General features: G+C 42.3%; 1 protein-coding gene across 4 annotated transcripts; it reads right to left on the reverse strand.

Annotated features, from left to right (window-relative positions):
* Positions 1-11327: 11327 nt before the first annotated feature.
* On the reverse strand, positions 11328-19618 carry lgals2a (lectin, galactoside-binding, soluble, 2a). Of its 4 annotated transcripts, none has more exons than XM_086186351.1 (4): positions 19558-19618; positions 12951-13030; positions 12672-12843; positions 11328-11825 (listed from the first exon to the last, which is right to left on the reverse strand). In XM_086186351.1, the coding sequence occupies exons 2-4, from the start codon at positions 13025-13027 to the stop codon at positions 11679-11681; spliced, it is 396 nt and encodes a 131-aa protein (XP_086042477.1). In that variant the 5' UTR covers positions 13028-13030; positions 19558-19618; the 3' UTR covers positions 11328-11678. The 4 variants fall into 4 exon arrangements, with proteins under 4 accessions (XP_086042477.1, XP_086042476.1, XP_086042479.1 ...); XM_086186350.1 differs by lacking the exon at positions 19558-19618 and adding an exon at positions 14940-15060; XM_086186353.1 differs by lacking the exon at positions 19558-19618 and adding an exon at positions 14616-14634.
* Positions 19619-19892: the final 274 nt, after the last annotated feature.

A 19892-nucleotide genomic window follows, 5' to 3' on the forward strand; every position in this document is an offset into this window, starting at 1 on the left:
GTAGAGATGCTTCACTTCATCATGCGTCCAGTCCTCCTCCTCCTCCTCCTCCACCTCCTCCTTTTCCTCCTCTTCAGTGGAAAGCTGCGTGATGAGGGACTCTTCCAACAGCCAAAATATCAGACGAGGGAACTGCTTCGGACTATATAGAATAAAAATATCTTTCAAATATTTCCAACTGGAAACGATCGAGCTGTGAAAGTCCGTGGGCTTATTAATTTGTCTCCGCGGCGGAGCGGCAAGACCTCCTCTGGCTGAATTCTCAGTGAAGATATCTGTCAGAGTGTGAGGAGTGTGTGCGTGCGTGCGCGTGTGCGTGCGTGAAGGGGGGGGTGTAGAATGAAATGAAGACCAACACAACGCTGATGGGGGGGGGGGGGGGTTAATGATCCTGCTTATACAAGGAAATCACTGACTTGTGGTAATAAATTACTTCTTCAAATTGAATAGAAGTGAAATGACAATTGCACGCTCGCGAGTGTTTCCGTGGCGTGTGTGTGTGTGTGTGTGTGTGTGTGTATGGCTGATTTAATATTTGATGAGGCATGTTTATATCCTTATAACTGTAGTTCACACCAGCATGCGAGATATCAGACACACACGCGCGCGCGCACACACACACACACACACACACACACACACACACACACACACACACACACACTAGACACGCACGACGTTGGATGATCAGCATCTCCTGTCTTCATGAGATCCGACAGGCGAACGCAGCGTCGCAGCGTGAATGAAGAATACTCACGCATGAGCAACTTTGATTCCAACACCAGCAGGAGGAGGGGTGTGTGTATGTGTGTGTGTGTGTGTGGGGGGGGGGTGTAACGGATGGTGATACTTTAACCATATGATGAGACAACACAGCACATAAGACAGACGCGTGTGTGTGACACGAAGAATCTCACGTGGAAGCCGCACACAGCTCGAATCCCTGGATGATACAAACCTTCCTCTGTCAGCACCAAGTCCATTAAAGAGCTGCCCGAGCCTTCATTCATTAGGAGAGACATTAATGTGGGGCTCTGCTCTCTCGTTCCCCGCATTTATCTCCTTTAACCTGCTGCATTAAGACATGTGGACAGACTCTCCAGCTATAGACACAATCCTGTTTCAAATGCGTGTTGGGACTAAAAAAAAAAAAGTGGTCTCATTTGTAGTCCTGGCGTCCTCGCTGCCACCTCACTAAGGGAGAAAAATCACTTCTCTTTTATGCCACCCATCAAATAGAGAATAAAAAAAATATGCAGGATGATAAAGTGACATGAAGCGACTAATCAAACTTTTTTTTTTTCTTATCAGGAGGTTAGAAGCTTTGACACAGTGTTCGACCCAGATTGGCTTCATCAGAAAGTCCTTAGTTCCTATGGAGTTTGAGGTTGCAGAGATTTCTGATGAATCAAACATGAGCACATTAATGTACTTCATATGGGGAGTCAGAGAGCCGGGAGATCGAATCCCAAATGGGTTGAAAAAAACAACAACAAAACACTCTCTACATGAATTGACAGCAAAAAAAAAAAAAAAAAAAGACTGATTATGGCACTTTTAAACACACCAAAGGAAAAAAAATCAGAAGCATGAAAATTGTATGTTTCGCCATTGTGAGGTAATGACTAATTCAAAACGCCATGTGCAAAAATACCCCCACTTGCCAGCTTGAGGTGAAGTGCGTTATTCATAAGTTGTGAATAATTGAGGTTTAGGGAGCGTGGTTGGGACCGAGGGGAGAAGGGGGGGCTATTTGCTGACTGCGTGCTTTGTCTGAGTTGGCACTTAGGAAGAACTATAAGGCTCGGGTCAGGCAATTAGCTGACAAAACAGAGAGGCAAAGCTGGGTAACGAACTTATACAGATATCTTTAAATGAGCGATGGTCAGTGTTTCTTCCATCACTGGACCAGGTGTCGGTGACACTCCCGACATTTGGGATGATCGAGGTCGAAGTTCAACGTTATTTCCATTACGTTGCAGTACATTTGTCTTCTCCTGGTTCTGACTGGATCCAAGTGAGTTACATGTGTTTGGAAACTTGACCTGGAATGTTATTTTATGAAAAGATGAAGAGGCCTGAACCCTGACCCTTCTACTCTCTAGTGGACGCTGGTGAACCAGGTGCTATGACACAAGTTGGGAAGTTCTATTAAATTCTATGATGGAACAAACTGGACACATTGGTTGTTCTACACGGATGCACAGAGATTTGATGCTCCGAGTCCAAGCGTCAGCTCTCACCCTTTATGTGTCAGCATGTTTTGCAGACATACATGCAATTTGCTTGTGTTTGGCCATTTGCCAAAACCGTCATACACTTGGCACAAGGACACAGACACACACACGCAGTTGAGTTTGACAGAGCTGGCGTTAGCTGGTGGTGTGTAAACAACTTTCATCTCTGCGGTCTCATGTGACAGGAACATAGATTGTATGAGAGAAGTCGATGAACCACTTGACTTATTTGCTCGGCAAACGATTTTCTTACAAGTTATGACTTAAATGACCAGCTGAAATCTTCCTCAGTTCAGCGTAACGCTAATTTGGTCCCAGTTAAACTTATGACATCCTTTTTATCATCTATAACGTCGTTCAAATCCTTTTTTTTTTTTTTTTTTGCTATGGACTCGCCTTGCCGTCCTTCACCCTCCTCTCACGATAAACAATCTTTCCCATGAACACACACATCCCTCCCCACCTGAAACCTGAACTGTGGCACCCGATGTTCTAATAAAACATTCAGAGTCCCGGTTGACTGGACATGTGTTCACCTTTGAGTGGATAAGCCCCCGAATGTGTGTATCGCATCAGTCACGTCTGCAGGCCATTGCTGAGACACGCTTACAGTGGGGTCGTGTTGCTCCTTCGATAACACGGGAGGATCTCGCTGTCAGAGAGGAGACGTGCAGGGAAAAAATGACGAGAAGGAAGGAGAGAAGAATCTCGAAAACAGCAAAAGAAAGTAAAACCGAACGAAAGTGGCTACATCATTTGGGACGATGAGGTGTTTGGAGAACAACCCAACTGCAACGGATGTGCTGTTTGTTTTGGTTTCATGCACAAATCAGGATAAGATTATCTCTAATTGCATCATTCTAATTGTTTCCCATCATTTTCAGTGCTTATAAAATTAGCGTATAATCACTTTTGGGTCAGTTATATTGAATTTTGCAATATATTTATTGTGTATTTTTGTATCTTGTGCTATTCACAGTCGTAAGCTGATCGGTCATCATGTGTATGAATCTAATCCATTGTGAAATTTAACACGAGACTCTAGATTTGTAGATAGGCCACAGTTTTAGCGCATCATATCCTTTGCACACATCAAAGATGATTTCATTAACCTGCAACACCTCAACACTTAGCAATCCAGCTGCTGTTGAGAGTGTGTTTTCGGCATCTCCCTTCTGCATAAACATGTACACACACGCAGCCGTGGAAAAGAACTGAGTGCATACAGCTTTGACTAATTTCACAGTCTGCCCTTTACCTACCCTGAACCCCCAAGGGGGCTTTAGTAAATAGAAAGCAAGTTTGTACTTCCCATTAGAGCCTAATTCTATTACGCAGCCGGCTCTTATTGATCCAAACATTCAGGGAGACATGCAAGAAAAGTGGACAGCACAGAAGAATGAGCATGGAGGCGGGAAAAGGTGGGAGACAAGGTTGGTATTGGAAAGGAGAAAATTGGGATATGAAGAAGAGAACCGGAGTATTCAGGAAACCATAGTCTTGTAGGAAGTATGAGAACATGTCATTCACATAAATCTACATGTGCATGCTGTAGGTGAGTGTGCACATCCCCATTTGCAGAATGCACTGATTTAAAATTGACTGGCTGACATGACTCAGAGGTGGCGTGGTCGTCTAGCAACCGAAGGGTCGCTGGTTCCATCCTCACTTCCCCGGGTGTCCATAAGTCCTTGAGCAAGATATTGAGCCCCTAATTGCTCCTGATGGCCCTGTGATTGACTGATGACCTGTCCAGGGGAAACCCCGCCTCTCACCCAATGTCAGCTGGGATAGGCTCAAGCCCCCCCCATGATCCAGATAAGCAGCAGAAAGTGGATGGATGGATGGATGGATTATCATTTCTATGAAGCACAGGCCCGCATGACCCTCATATACACACCTGTGCGCAGACACACACGTGTGCACAATGGACAGGAAGTGGATTGCTGTATGGGAATTTGACTCATATGAAACCCCAAGCATGGATGAGAAACCTGGCAAATGTGTGCCATAGGTTGTAGAGATTTGACTCTGTGTGTGTGTGTGCGTGTGTGTGTGTGTGTGTGTGTGTGTGTGTGTGTGTGTGTGTGTGAGTGCGTGCGTGCGTGCGTGCGTCTGTGTTCTTTAATCTATGCAGTTCTTGGTGGTGTGATGCGGTCACACCTGACTCACCCTGCCTGAGGGGGCGAGTGCGAGTGAACTTGGAGGAAATGAAAGATTATTAGGGACATTTCTTCAGAGACACTGCCAGATGAAGGATGAGATAAAAAAGATGGTGGTGAGAGGCAACGGAGCAGATAAAGGAGGAGATGAGGTCAGCGATGGGTGCTGGGGAGACGAGGTGATTTAGGGGATCTGGTAAAACATGGAGGAAGGAGACGAAGGTGGAATAAAAATGCAAAGATAATAAAGATGTAGGTGCTCCCTGGTTGGTTGATTTTAGATATGAATCCCGTCAGACAGGTCATGACTTCATTTTACATGTGTGACCACAAACTAGATCATTTGGAGTACATCTGGTACCACTGTACCTCTGTGGCGCAGCAGTTGTCAACACACCTCCCATCCACTGGCTTGTTCAGAACTTCCTTTCACATCAACAGCACCACTACCACCTTTTCCTGATTACTGGCAGAAGTGGGGTATTAAAGAGAATTTGGCCCCAAATCCGAACCGACATCGCCGCACGGATTACGCAAGATTATTCATAAAAAGAGATTGTAGTGAATTCTCTATGCAACCTGTTTGACAGGTTTGGGTTCAACAGATGAGGGAGAGGATGTCAAAGAGCAATTCTGTTGAGGTTTTATGTTTCTACTGACAATAATCTCACAATGATGCAACTGTTCATGGATCTGTATAATAAAGCGTGACTCCTGTAATTATTCTATGACGGCGTAAAGCCACGGTTTCCAGATCTGTCCGTCAGCTCTGTCGTTCATCTTGTAGAACGTTATTTAATTCAGGCAGCAAACAGCAGTTAAACAAGAGAAAAGGCGGTTGGGTTTTTTTTCGGTTTGTTTCTTTTTAGGTTTTTGCATGTGGAGAGGAAAATCAAATTTTGAGGTTAAAGTTGCCTCACTGTGTGTGGACGACGCGCTCGGAGTGTGCAGGTGAGTGTCTGAAGTGAGCAACTTTATCTTGAGTTTTTTCTTGATGTTTGGACTTACTTTACTATCGCAAAGAAAAAGGAAAAAAAGGACTTTAAAAACAGGAAAAAAAATCATCTGTGTCTGTTTTTTTTTTTTTTTTGTCTTTTATCAGGACTGTACAAAAACTACCAGGCTGATTTTCACAAAATTTTGGTGCAGAGTTCTGGAAATGCCCCAGGAATTCTACTTTGGGGCCGGATCTGTTTACAGAGCAGAATCACCAGCCTTGACGAGGATTGCAAAGGTCTAATATGAACTCCCATAATTTGAGGGGACATTCATATTTGAGCAATAACCGTCTGTTCGGTGTTTAACCCAAAGACAAGTTTGCTTCGCTGGTGTTGACGCGGACTCGTCATGGTGCGACGGCGTATGTATACACTGGCATTAAAGACAAACTCGCCTTCGGGGTTTGTTTGGCATTTCTAATATGAGAGCATGGACTGAACGTGATGGATCACATGGTCGCTTGAGGTAAATTGCACAGTCATGCAGATCAATGCATTATAAGGATGGCTTGACTTTCATAAACATTACTCTGCAAATAAAAATCTAAAACGTTGCAAACAAAGTTATCCCAAATAAAATGAAGCAGGGGACGTAAGCACACGACCGAGGAGGTCGGTACATTAACAAAACATGACTTTGTAAGAGCAAAGTCGTGTTCAGTAAAGTAGGACTCTATACTGTATTGACATAAATGCCAGCGCCGCTTCGGCTTCGGAGAGTGTGAAACCTGCAAGGACGCATTGTGGGATTAAAGTGCAAACCCTGCAGATTGTGAAGGCAAGGTCAAATTCTCACTTTCCCCTTACAGCGTCAAAAGCACTTAAACTTTAAATTCATTGTTAGATTTTATATATTTGTCGTGGTGGCATCCAACCTTTGGTATCTCAATCTGGTCTTCATTATGTGCGCAAATCCACATGAATGTAAATGCATATATTTTTGTTGCATGTGCTGAAATGATGATGATTGCACCTTGTACAGCTGTGCATGAGATTCAGGTATCGCATGTCTATTTTACATTCAATAATGTTATAAAGAACTGAAGCAAATACTGGAAAATGGGCTGTCACTGTAGGCCGTAATAGCAGGTGTTAGTACTCAGGCTTTCAAACATAATGTACTGAATATGTGCAGCACAGCTAAGCAGATACTTGATAAGGGCTTACTCCATGTAAAAGGTCGCCTGCGCTGTTGAGCGTACATATACGTGGTGAGCCACTCCAAAACATACACACACACACACACACACACACACACACACACACACTCGCAGGCTGGTCAATGATAGTGTCGGGGATGAAAAAGTACGGTATTGGCTTCCCTTTTTGTTTTGACTAGATGATGGAATTCCTCACAAATAAAGAAACCTACCAACTAAACATGCACACTCACGATGGCACAACAAACAACTTCCTTCATAGAATTTAAAACACAGCAACCCAGTGTTCATTCAACTAAAGCCACGCCCTCACACAATGTAGAGGTTAGACCCGTGTCGGTCAGATAGACATTTACTGTATAGCTCTAGACATTTTATTACTTACTCAAACAAGTTGTGTTTCTAATTCACAGTTCAAATCTGAAACAACATATTTCTGATGAAGGTAATCAATTTATTTATTTATTCATTTTTTAAGAGTTCCTGAGATCCTGCTGCTTGTGGATGTATGAAGTTATGAGGTTCAGCAAGGCTCCAGTCTTGGACATTTTTTTTTTTTTTAATGCATGTAGGTTCACTACCTCAATTTTTTTTAAATCTAATTTAATTTAATTAGTTTTGTTTCATAGGGACTGCGTATTAATAAACATTTCTAAAAGCATACCAGATATAGCTAAAGGTTACTTTCCATTTCTGAAAAAACAACTGAACACTTTGTCTTTCTGTTTATCATTAACAAAGGCCATCTCCTTCCACATGGATTCTTCTAAAAAATACTGTCATGATTAGAAAATGAAAATTTACATGGAAGGATTGTAGAAGCATTTCACATAATACATTTCTGATCTTTTTTGAAATGATAAGTGAATTATCTGCCCATGTTTCTTCAATCTTATATTGACTTGACAAATATATTTTATGTGGTTTCAGCTTTGTTTAGGAGAGCTTGAATTTCCGTTTGGGACCTGGTACTCAGTGATACATGTAGACAGCTCTGACAAGCTCCCTTCTGTCTGTCTCTGCACTCCCGTCATGTTTTCTTTTACATCATTTAGCCTCGTCTAAATGAACTCTAGTCTTCATCTGAATTCCCCAAGGTAGAAGTATTACGATGTTATAACCCAACAGGGTTTTTTTTCTCTCCCTTCTATTTATGTTTTATCAAGTCCCTAAGATAAAACCAAGCTTGAGGTGAGGCAGGCGTGTAGAACATGAATCCAGGACCGCAGTCAGCTCAGGGCGAGCCCACGCACATCTCAATGTGTGGCTGATAGCTTCGGTGCAGAAATCTGGAGTCATGCTGGCGCTAAATATAGACAAAGGTTTTATGTAAGCTGAGGTGAATCATACTGTTCCACACATTATCACCACATTTACTCACAAACTGATGGAGTGACATGGCACAGGTGAAGCAAACCCAGAGATGTGTTAAACAGCTGCAACACGGAGAGAGAGAGAGAGAGAGAGAGAGAGGGAGAGAGAGAGAGAGAGAGAGAGAGAGAGAGAGGGACAGGGAGAGGGAGCGAGAGAGGGAGAGGGAGAGGGAGAGTGATATCCTGACATATGCAGTCACACACATTTCCATGCATGGGTGAGAGCAGGTCCTTCTCATGCTCTTCACACAGTCACACTGTGCTGACTCACGTTTTTCAGGGACAAACACAAAGTTGCAATACGTTGAAGCAATCAGTTGGAGGGTGAATACTACAAGATTGAAGTAAGGTCTGTGCGTGCACGTGTGTATATTTGTATATTCTTGTAGGTGCTACACGGTGAGGAATGAAACACTTTTGAACCAAAGCAGTGAGTACATTCTGAGAAAGAGGGGACATTTTGGCCTGTATTCACAACTTTAAAGGGCTGTCTGAGGTCTAAACCTGGTTTTAGGGTCAGGGAGAGGTTAAATATTATGGTAAGGTAATGCATTACACACTGAATGACCTCACAAAAATAGAAGTATAAGGGTGTGCTTAAGGAAGTGTAAGGACTTGTGTATGTGTGTGTGTGTGGGGGGGGGGGGGGACCCCCTCCTCTAGTTTTTAAATGTCTCTTCTTCACCTCTGCCACCCAGACAATCCCCTTTCCTGTCCTCCGCTGTTTCCTTCTTACTTCTTCTCACCCTGTCAGTCTTCCCGCAGGCTGCAGACCCTCATTCCTCCTTTCCTCTTAATTGGAAAGAACTAATTTGAACCTTTGCCCTCTTCTCTGCGTGACAGGCAAGATCAATATAGAGGGTTGTGTTGTTGTTGTTGTTGATGTTGTTGTTCTTGTAGTGGTTTTTTTTTTCTGCATCAACTTAAGTCATGAAAAAGACCACTGGTGCAGTTTGACAGATTTCAGGAGGGAAATATAAGGTATAGAGTTTCTGCAGCTAAAGATACTTAGACGTTGAAATAACAGCAGACACACAGGGTTTATTCACATTAAACCTGGCCTCCATATTTCTCTTTTTTTCATCTAAATGATTAATAAGAACCAAAATTAGGGGAATTGGACCACAACTGAGCAAGAGTGCTATTATAACTGGCAAAAACAAAGCAGCGAGGGTAATCCCATGGTGCATTTTTCCACATCAAAGTCAAAAAAAATTAAAAACAAGTACTTGTTTTTGCCACTGGCAGGCTCAGGTTGTTTTTGTAAGTGTCTGACAACAATATGGATCTATCACTTATGTAAAACCCTAAAAAGATGAGGGAAGCAGGCCCAGGCTTAAAAGTAAGAGAATTGTTCTTTTATGAACTTGTTGTTCTATCATCAAGGTTGTTCCAGCAGCAGGATCAGAGCATGGGAACCTGTTCACACTCCCTCATCCATCTCCCCTTCAGAATCTGCAACTCACACATTGCCTTCTGTTACATCAGATTAGATTAAAATAACAGTCACAAGTTTCTCAATCATGCTCGCCCATTTAAAATTGGTTGGAACTAATGCAGAGATTTAGGTCTGAGTTTTTATCTCCGTGTCTGTGTCACCGCAGGACAAATTCCTACTGAGAGGTCGGTAGATTCTGGATGATGTAATATTTGTTTATGTAAGGTCTGATGTTTACATTACACCAAGTTCTTCAGTCTGACGTATGCATTCAGCTCTCCGAAATAATGGGAAAGTAGAGAGGGGCTGAAAAACTGCATGACTTGCATGAACATATGAATTTAAATGCTACTATTGTGAAAAAAGAGATTCATAATTCATGAACAAAGTGAAAAGCAACTTCTTTTTTTGCAGCGGGATCTGACAAACGTTCATCACACCGGTTCCTTCGGATTCCTTCCAAGTCAACGGTGACATCTACTGGCAAATATGTTGAATTGCATGTGTGTGAGTTTTCTATAAAACATCTGTACATCATATGTATCAATGACACACACACACACACACACAATGCTGAGCCCCTGTTGGCTCTTTTGCCTTCACTTTGCGGTCCATCTCATCCCAAACCTTCTTGATTGGGTTTAGGTCAGGTGACTGTGGAGGCCAGGTCATCTGGTGAAGCCTCCATCACTCTCCTTCTTGGTCTAATAGCCCTCACATAGCCTGGAGGTGTGTTTTGGGGGTCATTGTACTTGAGAGATAAATGATGGTCCAACTAAATGCAAACCGGATGGGATGGCGTGTTGCTGCAGGATGCTGTGGTAGCCTTGCTGGTTCAGTGGGCCTAGAATTTTGGATAAATCCCCAACAGTGTCCCCAGCAAAGCACCCCCACACCATCACACGTCCTCCTCCATGCTTCACGGTGGGAACCGTGCATGTAGAGACCATCGTTCACCTTTTCTACATCACACAAAGACACGGCAGGTGGAACCAAAGATCTGCGATTTGGACTCAACAGGCCAGAGCACGGATGTCCACTGGTCCAATGTCCATTCCTCGTGTTTCGTGGCCCAAACAAATCTCTTCTGCTTGTTGCTTTTCATTAGTAGTGGTTTCTAAGCGGCTATTTGACCATAAACACCTGATTGGTGCAGTCTCCTCTGAACAGTTGATGTAGAGATGTGTCTGCTCCTAGGACTCCATGTGGCTCTAGTCTGAGGTGCTGTTAACTTGTGATTTCTGAGGCTGGATGAACTCACCCTGAGCAGCAGAGGACTTCCTTTATCGAGGCGGTCCTCATGTGAGCCAGTTTCACCGTAATTCATAAAATAAATTCCAACAGTAGTCAAACAGGGCTCTCAGCTGAGTACCAACCTGACTTCTGTACAACACAACTGATGGTCCCAACCCCATTAAGAAGGCAAGACATTCCACAAATGAACCCTGACAAAGCAAACCTGAGAAGTGAGAACCATTTCAGGAGATGACATCATGAAGCTCACTGAGAGAAGCTTTGTAGCTGTCAACAAAGCAATGGGTGGCTACTTTGAGGAATCTAAAATATAAAACCTATTTACAGTTATTTAACCATTTTTTCTTTGCTACATAATTCAATATATTGAGCTTTATACTGTATATTTGATGCCTTCAGTAAGTATCTACAATGTAGAATGTAGAAAGACATCCCCAAAAAAAAATAAAGAAAAAACATTGAGAGGGTGTGTCCAAACTTTTGACTGGCCGAGTGTGTGTGTGTGTGTGTGTGTGTGTGTGTATATGCATACATATATTTATATATACATTACATATGTATACTCTGACACACAAACATACATAATATTTATAGTTTTATATTTTAAATATTTTTTGAATGAAATAAAAATATCAAAGAAATCAAGTCAAAAACGACAGTAAAATGGAGAAAAAGCATGAAAGAATCAGGAGTCCATGTTTCATTTTGCTTTGATCCATTTAATTACAGGCAAGCAGTGTTTTTGGAATGTTTGGGAAGAAGAATGCAAACAGCAGAGCAACTAACATTATTTGGTACTGGGTTGACTTTCCATATAAACGTGTAATTCTGCTCTAAATGACTCTCTGGTCTCGCTCACTCATTTAAATGTCTGTCTCCAGATTAACTTCCATCTGCATCCTTCAACCAGCTACAATTCTTGCGTACTACTTTATGTCATCTAAGGCACTACCAATCCACACACGTGCTCAGAAAGCGAGAGCATTAACAGCCCTGGTGCCAGCCAACTTGAAGAAGAAGAGGACGGATGTTTCAATCCTACAATTCCTGGGAGGTTTATTTAATCTCGACGCTCCTGATGCGAACATCCCCACCAAAGCTGATGAATGAGTACTTCTCCGCACCCATGCGGTTGGGGAAATGGATTACGGAGCCATCCGATAAACTGACCTGGAACTCCGAAGGGGTTAGCGTGATGCGCATCTAGAATACGTGCAAGAGAAAGAGAAGAAGAATCAAAGAAGGAATTTGAACATAAACTATTCAAACTGAACATCGCTTCCTGCAATCAGACGGTTTGATTCTAGCTCAGGAATCCTGTACCATAACCCTGTTAACATGGTGGTGATTTTCACAAGTCCCTGAGTCCATAAACCGGAGCTGGCTCGGAGGTACAGTGACTCATATCTACCATCGGAGGTCACAGACAGAAGGAGGCCGTGAGTGACGGCGCAGCGCCAAACAGACGCCCCATCAGTAGAACCTGGTCAGAGATTAGCAATGAGGAAGAGGAATAATTCCAGGAGACGGCCTCGCTTCTTTTCTTATATATATTATATTCCTCACTGAATTTTTAACCAAAAACTCCCCATCTTTTGTTTTTTTCCCCTTTTTCTCTTTTTTTTGTCTTATATTATTATTATCAATTATGAATTCATTGGAAAAGGATTAAAAAAGATGGATCACTGCAGAGATAAGGACCTTGATTTAATAAGCTTCCTTCAGTTTGCAGTGACTCAAAGTGGCCTCCAGTCTTTTTCTGTCTAGGCTGTTCTTTCCTTTCAGCTCCGCTGTGCTCAGACGAGCTATCAAACAAGTTCCAAGTGACGCCTCGAAATCCTGTTTGAGCGTTCAGGCCGAGACACAGAAATCAGATTTGGATCGCATGCCGAACCCGCTCCAGATGTGCTATGAATCACATTCACGGCGTTCTTGTCCCGGTTCAGACGGTCCTCAACTCCTTCCAGATACAATCTACCTACGACGAGCGTTTAATTAGAGGTGGAAGCCTGAACAAGGTCAGAGTTCACACACACCAGGACCTCTCACCGTGAACTCCTCTCCTTGGCTGAAGGGAAAACCTCCTTCGCGATGCTCCTCACACCATTTGCCTCCCTGGTAAGAGTTGCAGACCACCGTGTTCTGGTCTCCGTGCGCGTCAAAACGTGGGTTGATGTGTATCGTGAAGTCTTGCTCGTCTGGGCCGATGTTCACGGCAAAGCTGCAGCGGACAGAAGGAAAGACATTCAGTAAACATTTAGATGTATTTGTACGATTAAAAAAACGGAGTCAATCGGAACACGAAGGTAAAACTTTATTAGCACTGACTTTGTAGCCTCAGGCTTGGGTACTCCGACAACAGTCAGCGTCTGCCCAACCTTGAGGGACATGTTCTTTACCATCATTCCCTGTGCAGAAGAGAGGGGAAAAAAAGCAGAAATGAAAGAGAATGAGGGAAGTGATGCAGCACGAGGATTTCACCCGTTATTACCGCAGCACCAGTCCGTGAAATCCAGGGGACGTTACATCTGTTCACATCTGCTTCAAATTAAACTCCCATTCAAGGACCGGTCAAAGAGTCCAGCTCCTGGCTCCCCCCACATTTTCCTCTGAGACGATTCTGCCAGATGTTAAAAAAAAGTTGTAAAACTGATGTTGGACTACTGTTGTTAGACTGAGTAATATTTTCCAGAGATTAAAAAAAAAAAAAAAAAAAAAGCTGCGGCGGCATAAATCCTGGGCTCAGCCGTTACTGTACATGTGGCAAACGGAGGAGTGAACTGTGCCAGGATGAGGACACCAGCCTTGAGTGAGATGTCATGAAGTTGTGAAACCGAGCGCCACGGTTCCTAGTTTCATCACACGGTCAAATGATGTACGTGGGGAACGGGCGCACGAGCAGGAGGACGGGCCAGCATTCGAAAGACGCTCTACTCTGAGGGGACAAGAAGAGCTTCCACAAAATGTGTCTTTTGATCAGAAACGCAGTGACAGATCCATTGGAATAATAAACCTGATTCCTGTCTTTCTTCTCCTTTTTTTAAATAAATGAAAGATTTGCTGATCATTATAAAATATTGTCCACGGTGTACTTGTTAACTGAGAGAGAGAGAGAGGGAGAGAGACAGAGAGAGGGAGGGAGAGAGGGAGGGAGAGAGGGGGGGAGAGAGAGGGGGGAGGGGGGGAAGAGAGAGAGAGAGAGAGGGAAAGAGAGAGGGGGGAAGAGAGAGAGAGGGGAGAGGGGGGAGAGAGGGGGGAAGGGAGAGAGAGAGAGAGAGAGAGAGAGAGAGAGAGAGTCTCTTTTGCAGCTGTCGGAATCAAAGTGTTGCCAGAGCCTGAAGCAATAAATCTGGAGAAAAAAAAATCATTGTATCCAAAAGATCGGAAATGAAACTGAGGGGCTGATAAGGTTACAGCATTCTTTCCATACTAGAGTCCAAGTGTAAAGTGTGTGTGTGTGCGTGTGTGTGTGTGTGTGTGTGTCACATAGCACAAGGACCTTAACTGGGGTTGGGCTGAGCTGGCTGCACCCTATATCCCAGGAACAATATTCAAGAACACTATAGAACTCACTATATTTCTTTCTAATAAAAGTAAATCAGGCTTCCAAAACTCCAAATGTGTACAAATATATAAAGTAATTATTCAAAAAGGATTAATTCATTCCAAGATCATGATCACCCTCTGCATGTTACATGAGAGGAGCATGAAGGAACACAGAAATAGACCTTCTATAGAGCAGGAACCCTGACAGAGTTACAAGAGAAACATCCACCCCAAGATCTGAAACTCTAAAACTAAAATCACAACATTGCAGCAGCTTTTACTTCACCTTTTAATATAAGCCTCACCCCCCCCCACACACACACACACACACACTCTGCCCCTCAGCGAACTTGCACAGAAAACCCAGAGTGATTCATTATAATCTACCCAATTTATAAATCACATGTTGCAGTGAGATTCAATTACTGCACAAAGAGAACAGCTGACCTCAGAATCCACCCGTTAGGAGACCCATGTGCAGGAGAGTTCTGTGGTGAATATTTTAACCATAAAAGGCAATCCTACAGTCACATATCTGGAACAAGCACAGTCGAAAAGAATACGGATATGCGAGTTAGCTTAAGGATTTGTTAACTCGGCTTGTTAAGTTGCAGCAGAGCGGTAATCGGTGAGCTGGCCCATATCAATGAGTTGTTAATCCCAGGTTGGATTCACAAGGCCACAGATGCACGTTCCTGTGAGTTCCAATGGAAAGAAGAAAATTTTTTTAAAAAGCAAAGCAGGAAGACGGAATCACAGGATGATACTTACAGTCATGGTGATTGCAGATGTGGTCAAGGATAAGAGGAGAGAAGAAGAGCGAGCGCTGCAGGGCCTCGCCTTGCTGCACCCTGGCAGTTTATACAGAGTGGGAGGGTCCCCGAGTCTGATTGACATCTCAAGAAGCCATTCAAAGCAGGCCATCAGCGGTCATCCACCAATGAATTCACAGTGAAAAACAACTTTTTCTCCCCCCTGCTTAACAAGAGATTGCACCCCATAGTGAAGTAAGGATAATTAGTGGCTCCATTAACTGTTGACATGAGAGTGTGAGATTGTAACTCAGTGGTGTTGTGTCTGACTGCGCAGGGGAACGCTAGCCAGACAGAAATAGAAATGAGTTTGTTGTCAGGGAGACGACTAAATATTTGGCACAGCTGAGAGGGAGCCATAATGGCCTCCTACTGTATAAAATTGGATCAGCTGTCAGAGTTCAGTGTGACTCTGAGAGGACTGGTTCACCGCGAGATGATCCAAAGTGAAATGTTGAAATACGAGTCAAATGATTTCAATCTCTGACTCACAGGCAGCAACAGGCTGCACTTTGCCTCACTGCTGACACGTGCTGTGACTCAGGAAGAGAGTGCTTTAGTAGCTCTGTTCAAATTTGCAGGAAAACAAATGACATGTGTGGTGACAGTGGTGTGATATAATTGATGATATGGTGCACACATGTGGTGTGAGAGAGTTTTGCTACGGAGCCCCTGAAAAGTCAGAGTCAAATTTGTTCGTCCCATGAGGGGAAAATAAGTTGCAGCAAGGCATTTAAGAAACACACAACCAACGACACGACGCACCAGATAATAAATAGCATAGAGACAACAATCGCGACACAGATAGACGAGGACCAGTACATAAAATAAAAAGAGCAAGATCGCTGCATGGAGAGGTCACAATAGGCAATAGTCCAAAAGTCCAGTGTGCCGAGAAGCAGAGAGTGCAATAGTAGACCATTTGGGCAAATTTAGCATTCAGAGGGATATTTTACTTTGAGGTCACAAGATATATGTTTTTCCCTCTATTTATCACACATTATATCTAGATATAACAAGATATATAATATTAAAGGCAACAAATTACTCCTCGTGGCCAGAAAATATCCTCATGGAGGGAAAAATTTAGATATTACAGCTTCAAAATAATTAAATGGAGGAAAGAAGTATGATCTTGTGGCCCCAAATTAATTTAATTGAGGGATTGAATTATAGCTCGTAACCTCGAAACAAGCTAAATTGAGGGAACAAGTTATAGCTCAGAGCCTCAAAGTAACTAAATCAAGGGAAGAAGTTATAGCTCAGAGCCTCAAAGTAACTAAATCAAGGGAAGAAGTTATAGCTCAGAGCCTCAAAATTACTAAATCAAGGGAAGAAGTTATAGCTCAGAGCCTCAAAGTGACTAAATCAAGGGAACAAGTTATAGCTCAGAGCCTCAAAATTACTAAATCAAGGGAACAAGTTATAGCTCAGAGCCTCAAAGTGACTAAATCAAGGGAACAAGTTATAGCTCAGAGCCTCAAAATTACTAAATCAAGGGAAGAAGTTATAGCTCAGAGCCTCAAAGTAACTAAATCAAGGGAAGAAGTTATAGCTCAGAGCCTCAAAGTAACTAAATCAAGGGAAGAAGTTATAGCTCAGAGCCTCAAAATTACTAAATCAAGGGAAGAAGTTATAGCTCAGAGCCTCAAAGTGACTAAATCAAGGGAACAAGTTATAGCTCAGAGCCTCAAAATTACTAAATCAAGGGAACAAGTTATAGCTCAGAGCCTCAAAGTGACTAAATCAAGGGAACAAGTTATAGCTCAGAGCCTCAAAATTACTAAATCAAGGGAAGAAGTTATAGCTCAGAGCCTCAAAGTAACTACATCAAGGGAACAAGTTATAGCTCAGAGCCTCAAAATTACTAAATCAAGGGAACAAGTTATAGCTCAGAGCCTCAAAATTACTAAATCAAGGGAAGAAGTTATAGCTCAGAGCCTCAAAGTAACTACATCAAGGGAACAAATTATAGCTCAGAGCCTCAAAATTACTAAATCAAGGGAACAAGTTATAGCTCAGAGCCTCAAAATTACTAAATGAAGGGAAGAAGTTATAGCTCAGAGCCTCAAAGTAACTACATCAAGGGAACAAGTTATAGCTCAGAGCCTCAAAATTACTAAATCAAGGGAAGAAGTTATGTCTTATGGCCTCGAAACAACTAAATAGAGGAAACAAGTAATCTTGTGACCTAAAGGTCACTTCATCGAAGGAACAAGTTGATGTGGTCGATCTTGTCACCATACATTTAGTGATGTTTTCACATTGACAACAACAAATGAACCCGTAAGAGGCTAGAGTTGCTTACTGGAGCAATGGCTATCGTTAGTTAGCAAACGTTAGCTTAAATTTTAGCCTAAACGTTAGCCGAAACATGGATTTTCATCCCCTTCTGGTCTTTCAGCTTAGACCCACAGTAGAAATACTGAATCTATATTGACCCTTATCTTGCTGCTTTGTTGGTCCGACAGCATTTGAGATGGATAACGGAATGAAAACTTATATTTCTCAGCCATTTCTTATGGCTTACTGTCTGCTGCTGGCTCAGGTGTCCTTAATGGTTAGCATGCCAACTCACTGAAATGTAAATATTATTGAATGTTTTGGACCTAAAATGTTCTAAAAGTAATTTTTTCACCACTATAATATTTCTGCTGGTAAATTTAGACTTTAATTCTGCACTTTTTAAAAAGTTATATGGATTATCTTTTTAGTTTAATTTCATTTTTCATCGTCGTGTAAAACTAATCCTAATAGTTGTCTCTTGAACGCAGAGAACGGGTTGATCTGCTCCATCATCTGATGTTCATCTCTAAGCTCAAGAAGACTACATGTGGACGCAGATTTGAGAAGAGGAAGCGTCTGTCCTTCAGATCACTATTTTGCCGTTGCGTATCAGACAAGCTCCATTTGACTGATCCTAGTTCAGCTGTTCTCTCTGAATGTACACTGTCAAACAGTGAGGCGTTTGTTTTGTTCTTGAGCAGCTGGTGTGTGTCAGTTTAAGATGGAACGAGGTTTTAAGTAGACCGACCTCTTCCTCCTCTTCTTCATTCATTGATTTCAAGGCAGATCTCTTTTTGAGACAAGATGCTTCTTGGAAAAAAATATATAAATATATATAAATGTTGCATGACATCAAGAAGTTTGGTACTTGCATTAAAAGACAAGTGCTGAAAAGGGGGATGGGATGTGTTTCCTCATGCCTGGAGTCCCAGTCTCAGGACAGTCAGGAGATCAGATGACAAAGGGAGCTTTGAGATTAGCAGCAGACAGAACACAAACACGCTCTTTAAACCTTTAAAACACCACATTGCTGTTTGTTTCCTTCTCAGTTGCATTAAAACAGATAGTTAGGATTGGCAGACTGTTACAGATCACTAAGGGCGAGCAATGGGTGTCGCATGGTGAGCTACCGTGAATGGAACGGTCTATTTCTTAGCTTCTGAGGGCCAACAACAAAGTCTACAATAAATGCATGTGTGAAAGTTATTCCACTTCTTCATGAGGGACGAAATAGGAGAAGCACTGCAGAAGTTACGGAGTGATTGGGACTGCTAACATGAGAGTGTGCGCTGCCCCTCAGTGGTCAGAGAGAGGAACAGCAAAACCCAGAGTAATGCAGGTCATTTACACACACACACACACACACACACACACACACACGCACAGACACAGACACCTCTTTCTTTGAGTTTTTGTAAATGACGAGTGTGTGTGCGCGTGAAAATTCAGCATTCAACATTCAGTAAACAAAAATAATAGTGACATTTGTCTTTTTTTGGGAAGTTTTCCCTCGAACATTTATATGACTGTGTGCTATCACCTGGGAGTTTTTTCCTTTCCTTTTATTGCAGCTATGACCTATTTTAGTAGGAAGCAGTCGTTCAGACAACAGAACACCTCAAAATCTGTATGTAATTTGGCAACTCCATGGTAGTTGTCCAAAATACTTTTGCAGAGCTTCCATCCTTATCTATACCTGATTGTTCTCAAAATAATGACATAATTCTGGTGACATACTACTCTAAAAAAAGAATGCAATGAAACGTTTATATATCGTTTGTGATGAAACGCTAAAATAGTAAATAAATAAATGAAAAGAAGTGTGTTTGTACGAATGTCTGGTGGTGATTTGAAGTCCCTTGGTCACAAAATAAGAGGAATTTTGCAGTACGCGTCACAGCTGCCAAAGGACAATCAATGAACACGTTTTAAAATGATTGTGGTGTCGTGTAAACTGTACGACCTGCAGCCATGTGTCCTGCAACAAGTGAGACGCAGGGAGTGGGAGGGACTTTACACCATCAGCCAATCACAGATGAGAACAGGGGAGCGAGAGAAACCACATTAAGTAAATACCAGTAACACCCTTTAAAATTCACATTAAATGTTTAAAGCAGTAAGTTAAAATAAAAAAAGAGGTGTGTCCTATACCTCCTGTCCATTGCTAATATGTGGCAGCGATTGATTTTTTTTTTTTAAGGTTCTATTGTACGAAAGATGTATTATGCACTGAAACAGTTATTTAAAATAAAGGGGGCAATAAAATGCAAGATAAAAGATGTGTCCTATACCTCAGATCTGGTGCTAATATCCAGCGCTTGCTTGGAGCTCTCAGGTCACATGACACAGAGGCTACAGGAAAAAAAGACAACACATTATTTTGCAGTTAATCAAAGATAACAACACTGCATGTTGCTCCAAAGTATTCGCAATATAGGAGGAATATCTGGTCCTGATTTTGAGCTGCAATCTGTTGGAAAAAGAACTGAATTTCTCATTCAAATATTCGATGTGGTGTGCGGGATAGATTTGGAGTCTTTATATCACATGACATTATAAATGGCTCTTTTCATACAACTGCGTACAAAGAGCTTCGTAACAGATGACACTGAGCTTATTGAAAATA

Source organism: Aulostomus chinensis, chromosome 18 (assembly GCF_037954235.1).
Source record: "Aulostomus chinensis isolate RoL2024-O1b breed Wild chromosome 18, RoL_Achi_v1.0, whole genome shotgun sequence".
NCBI lineage: Eukaryota > Metazoa > Chordata > Actinopteri > Syngnathiformes > Aulostomidae > Aulostomus > Aulostomus chinensis.

Bases quoted from the DNA above. Each gene is read 5' to 3' on its own strand.
- lgals2a (XM_086186350.1), bottom strand. The intron at 12,844-12,950 runs GTCAGTGCTAAT...TGTCCGCTGCAG, and splicing joins CCCAAGCCTGAGGCTACAAA to CTTTGCCGTGAACATCGGCC. The intron at 11,826-12,671 runs GTGAGAGGTCCT...CACGTATTCTAG, and splicing joins GCCAAGGAGAGGAGTTCACG to ATGCGCATCACGCTAACCCC.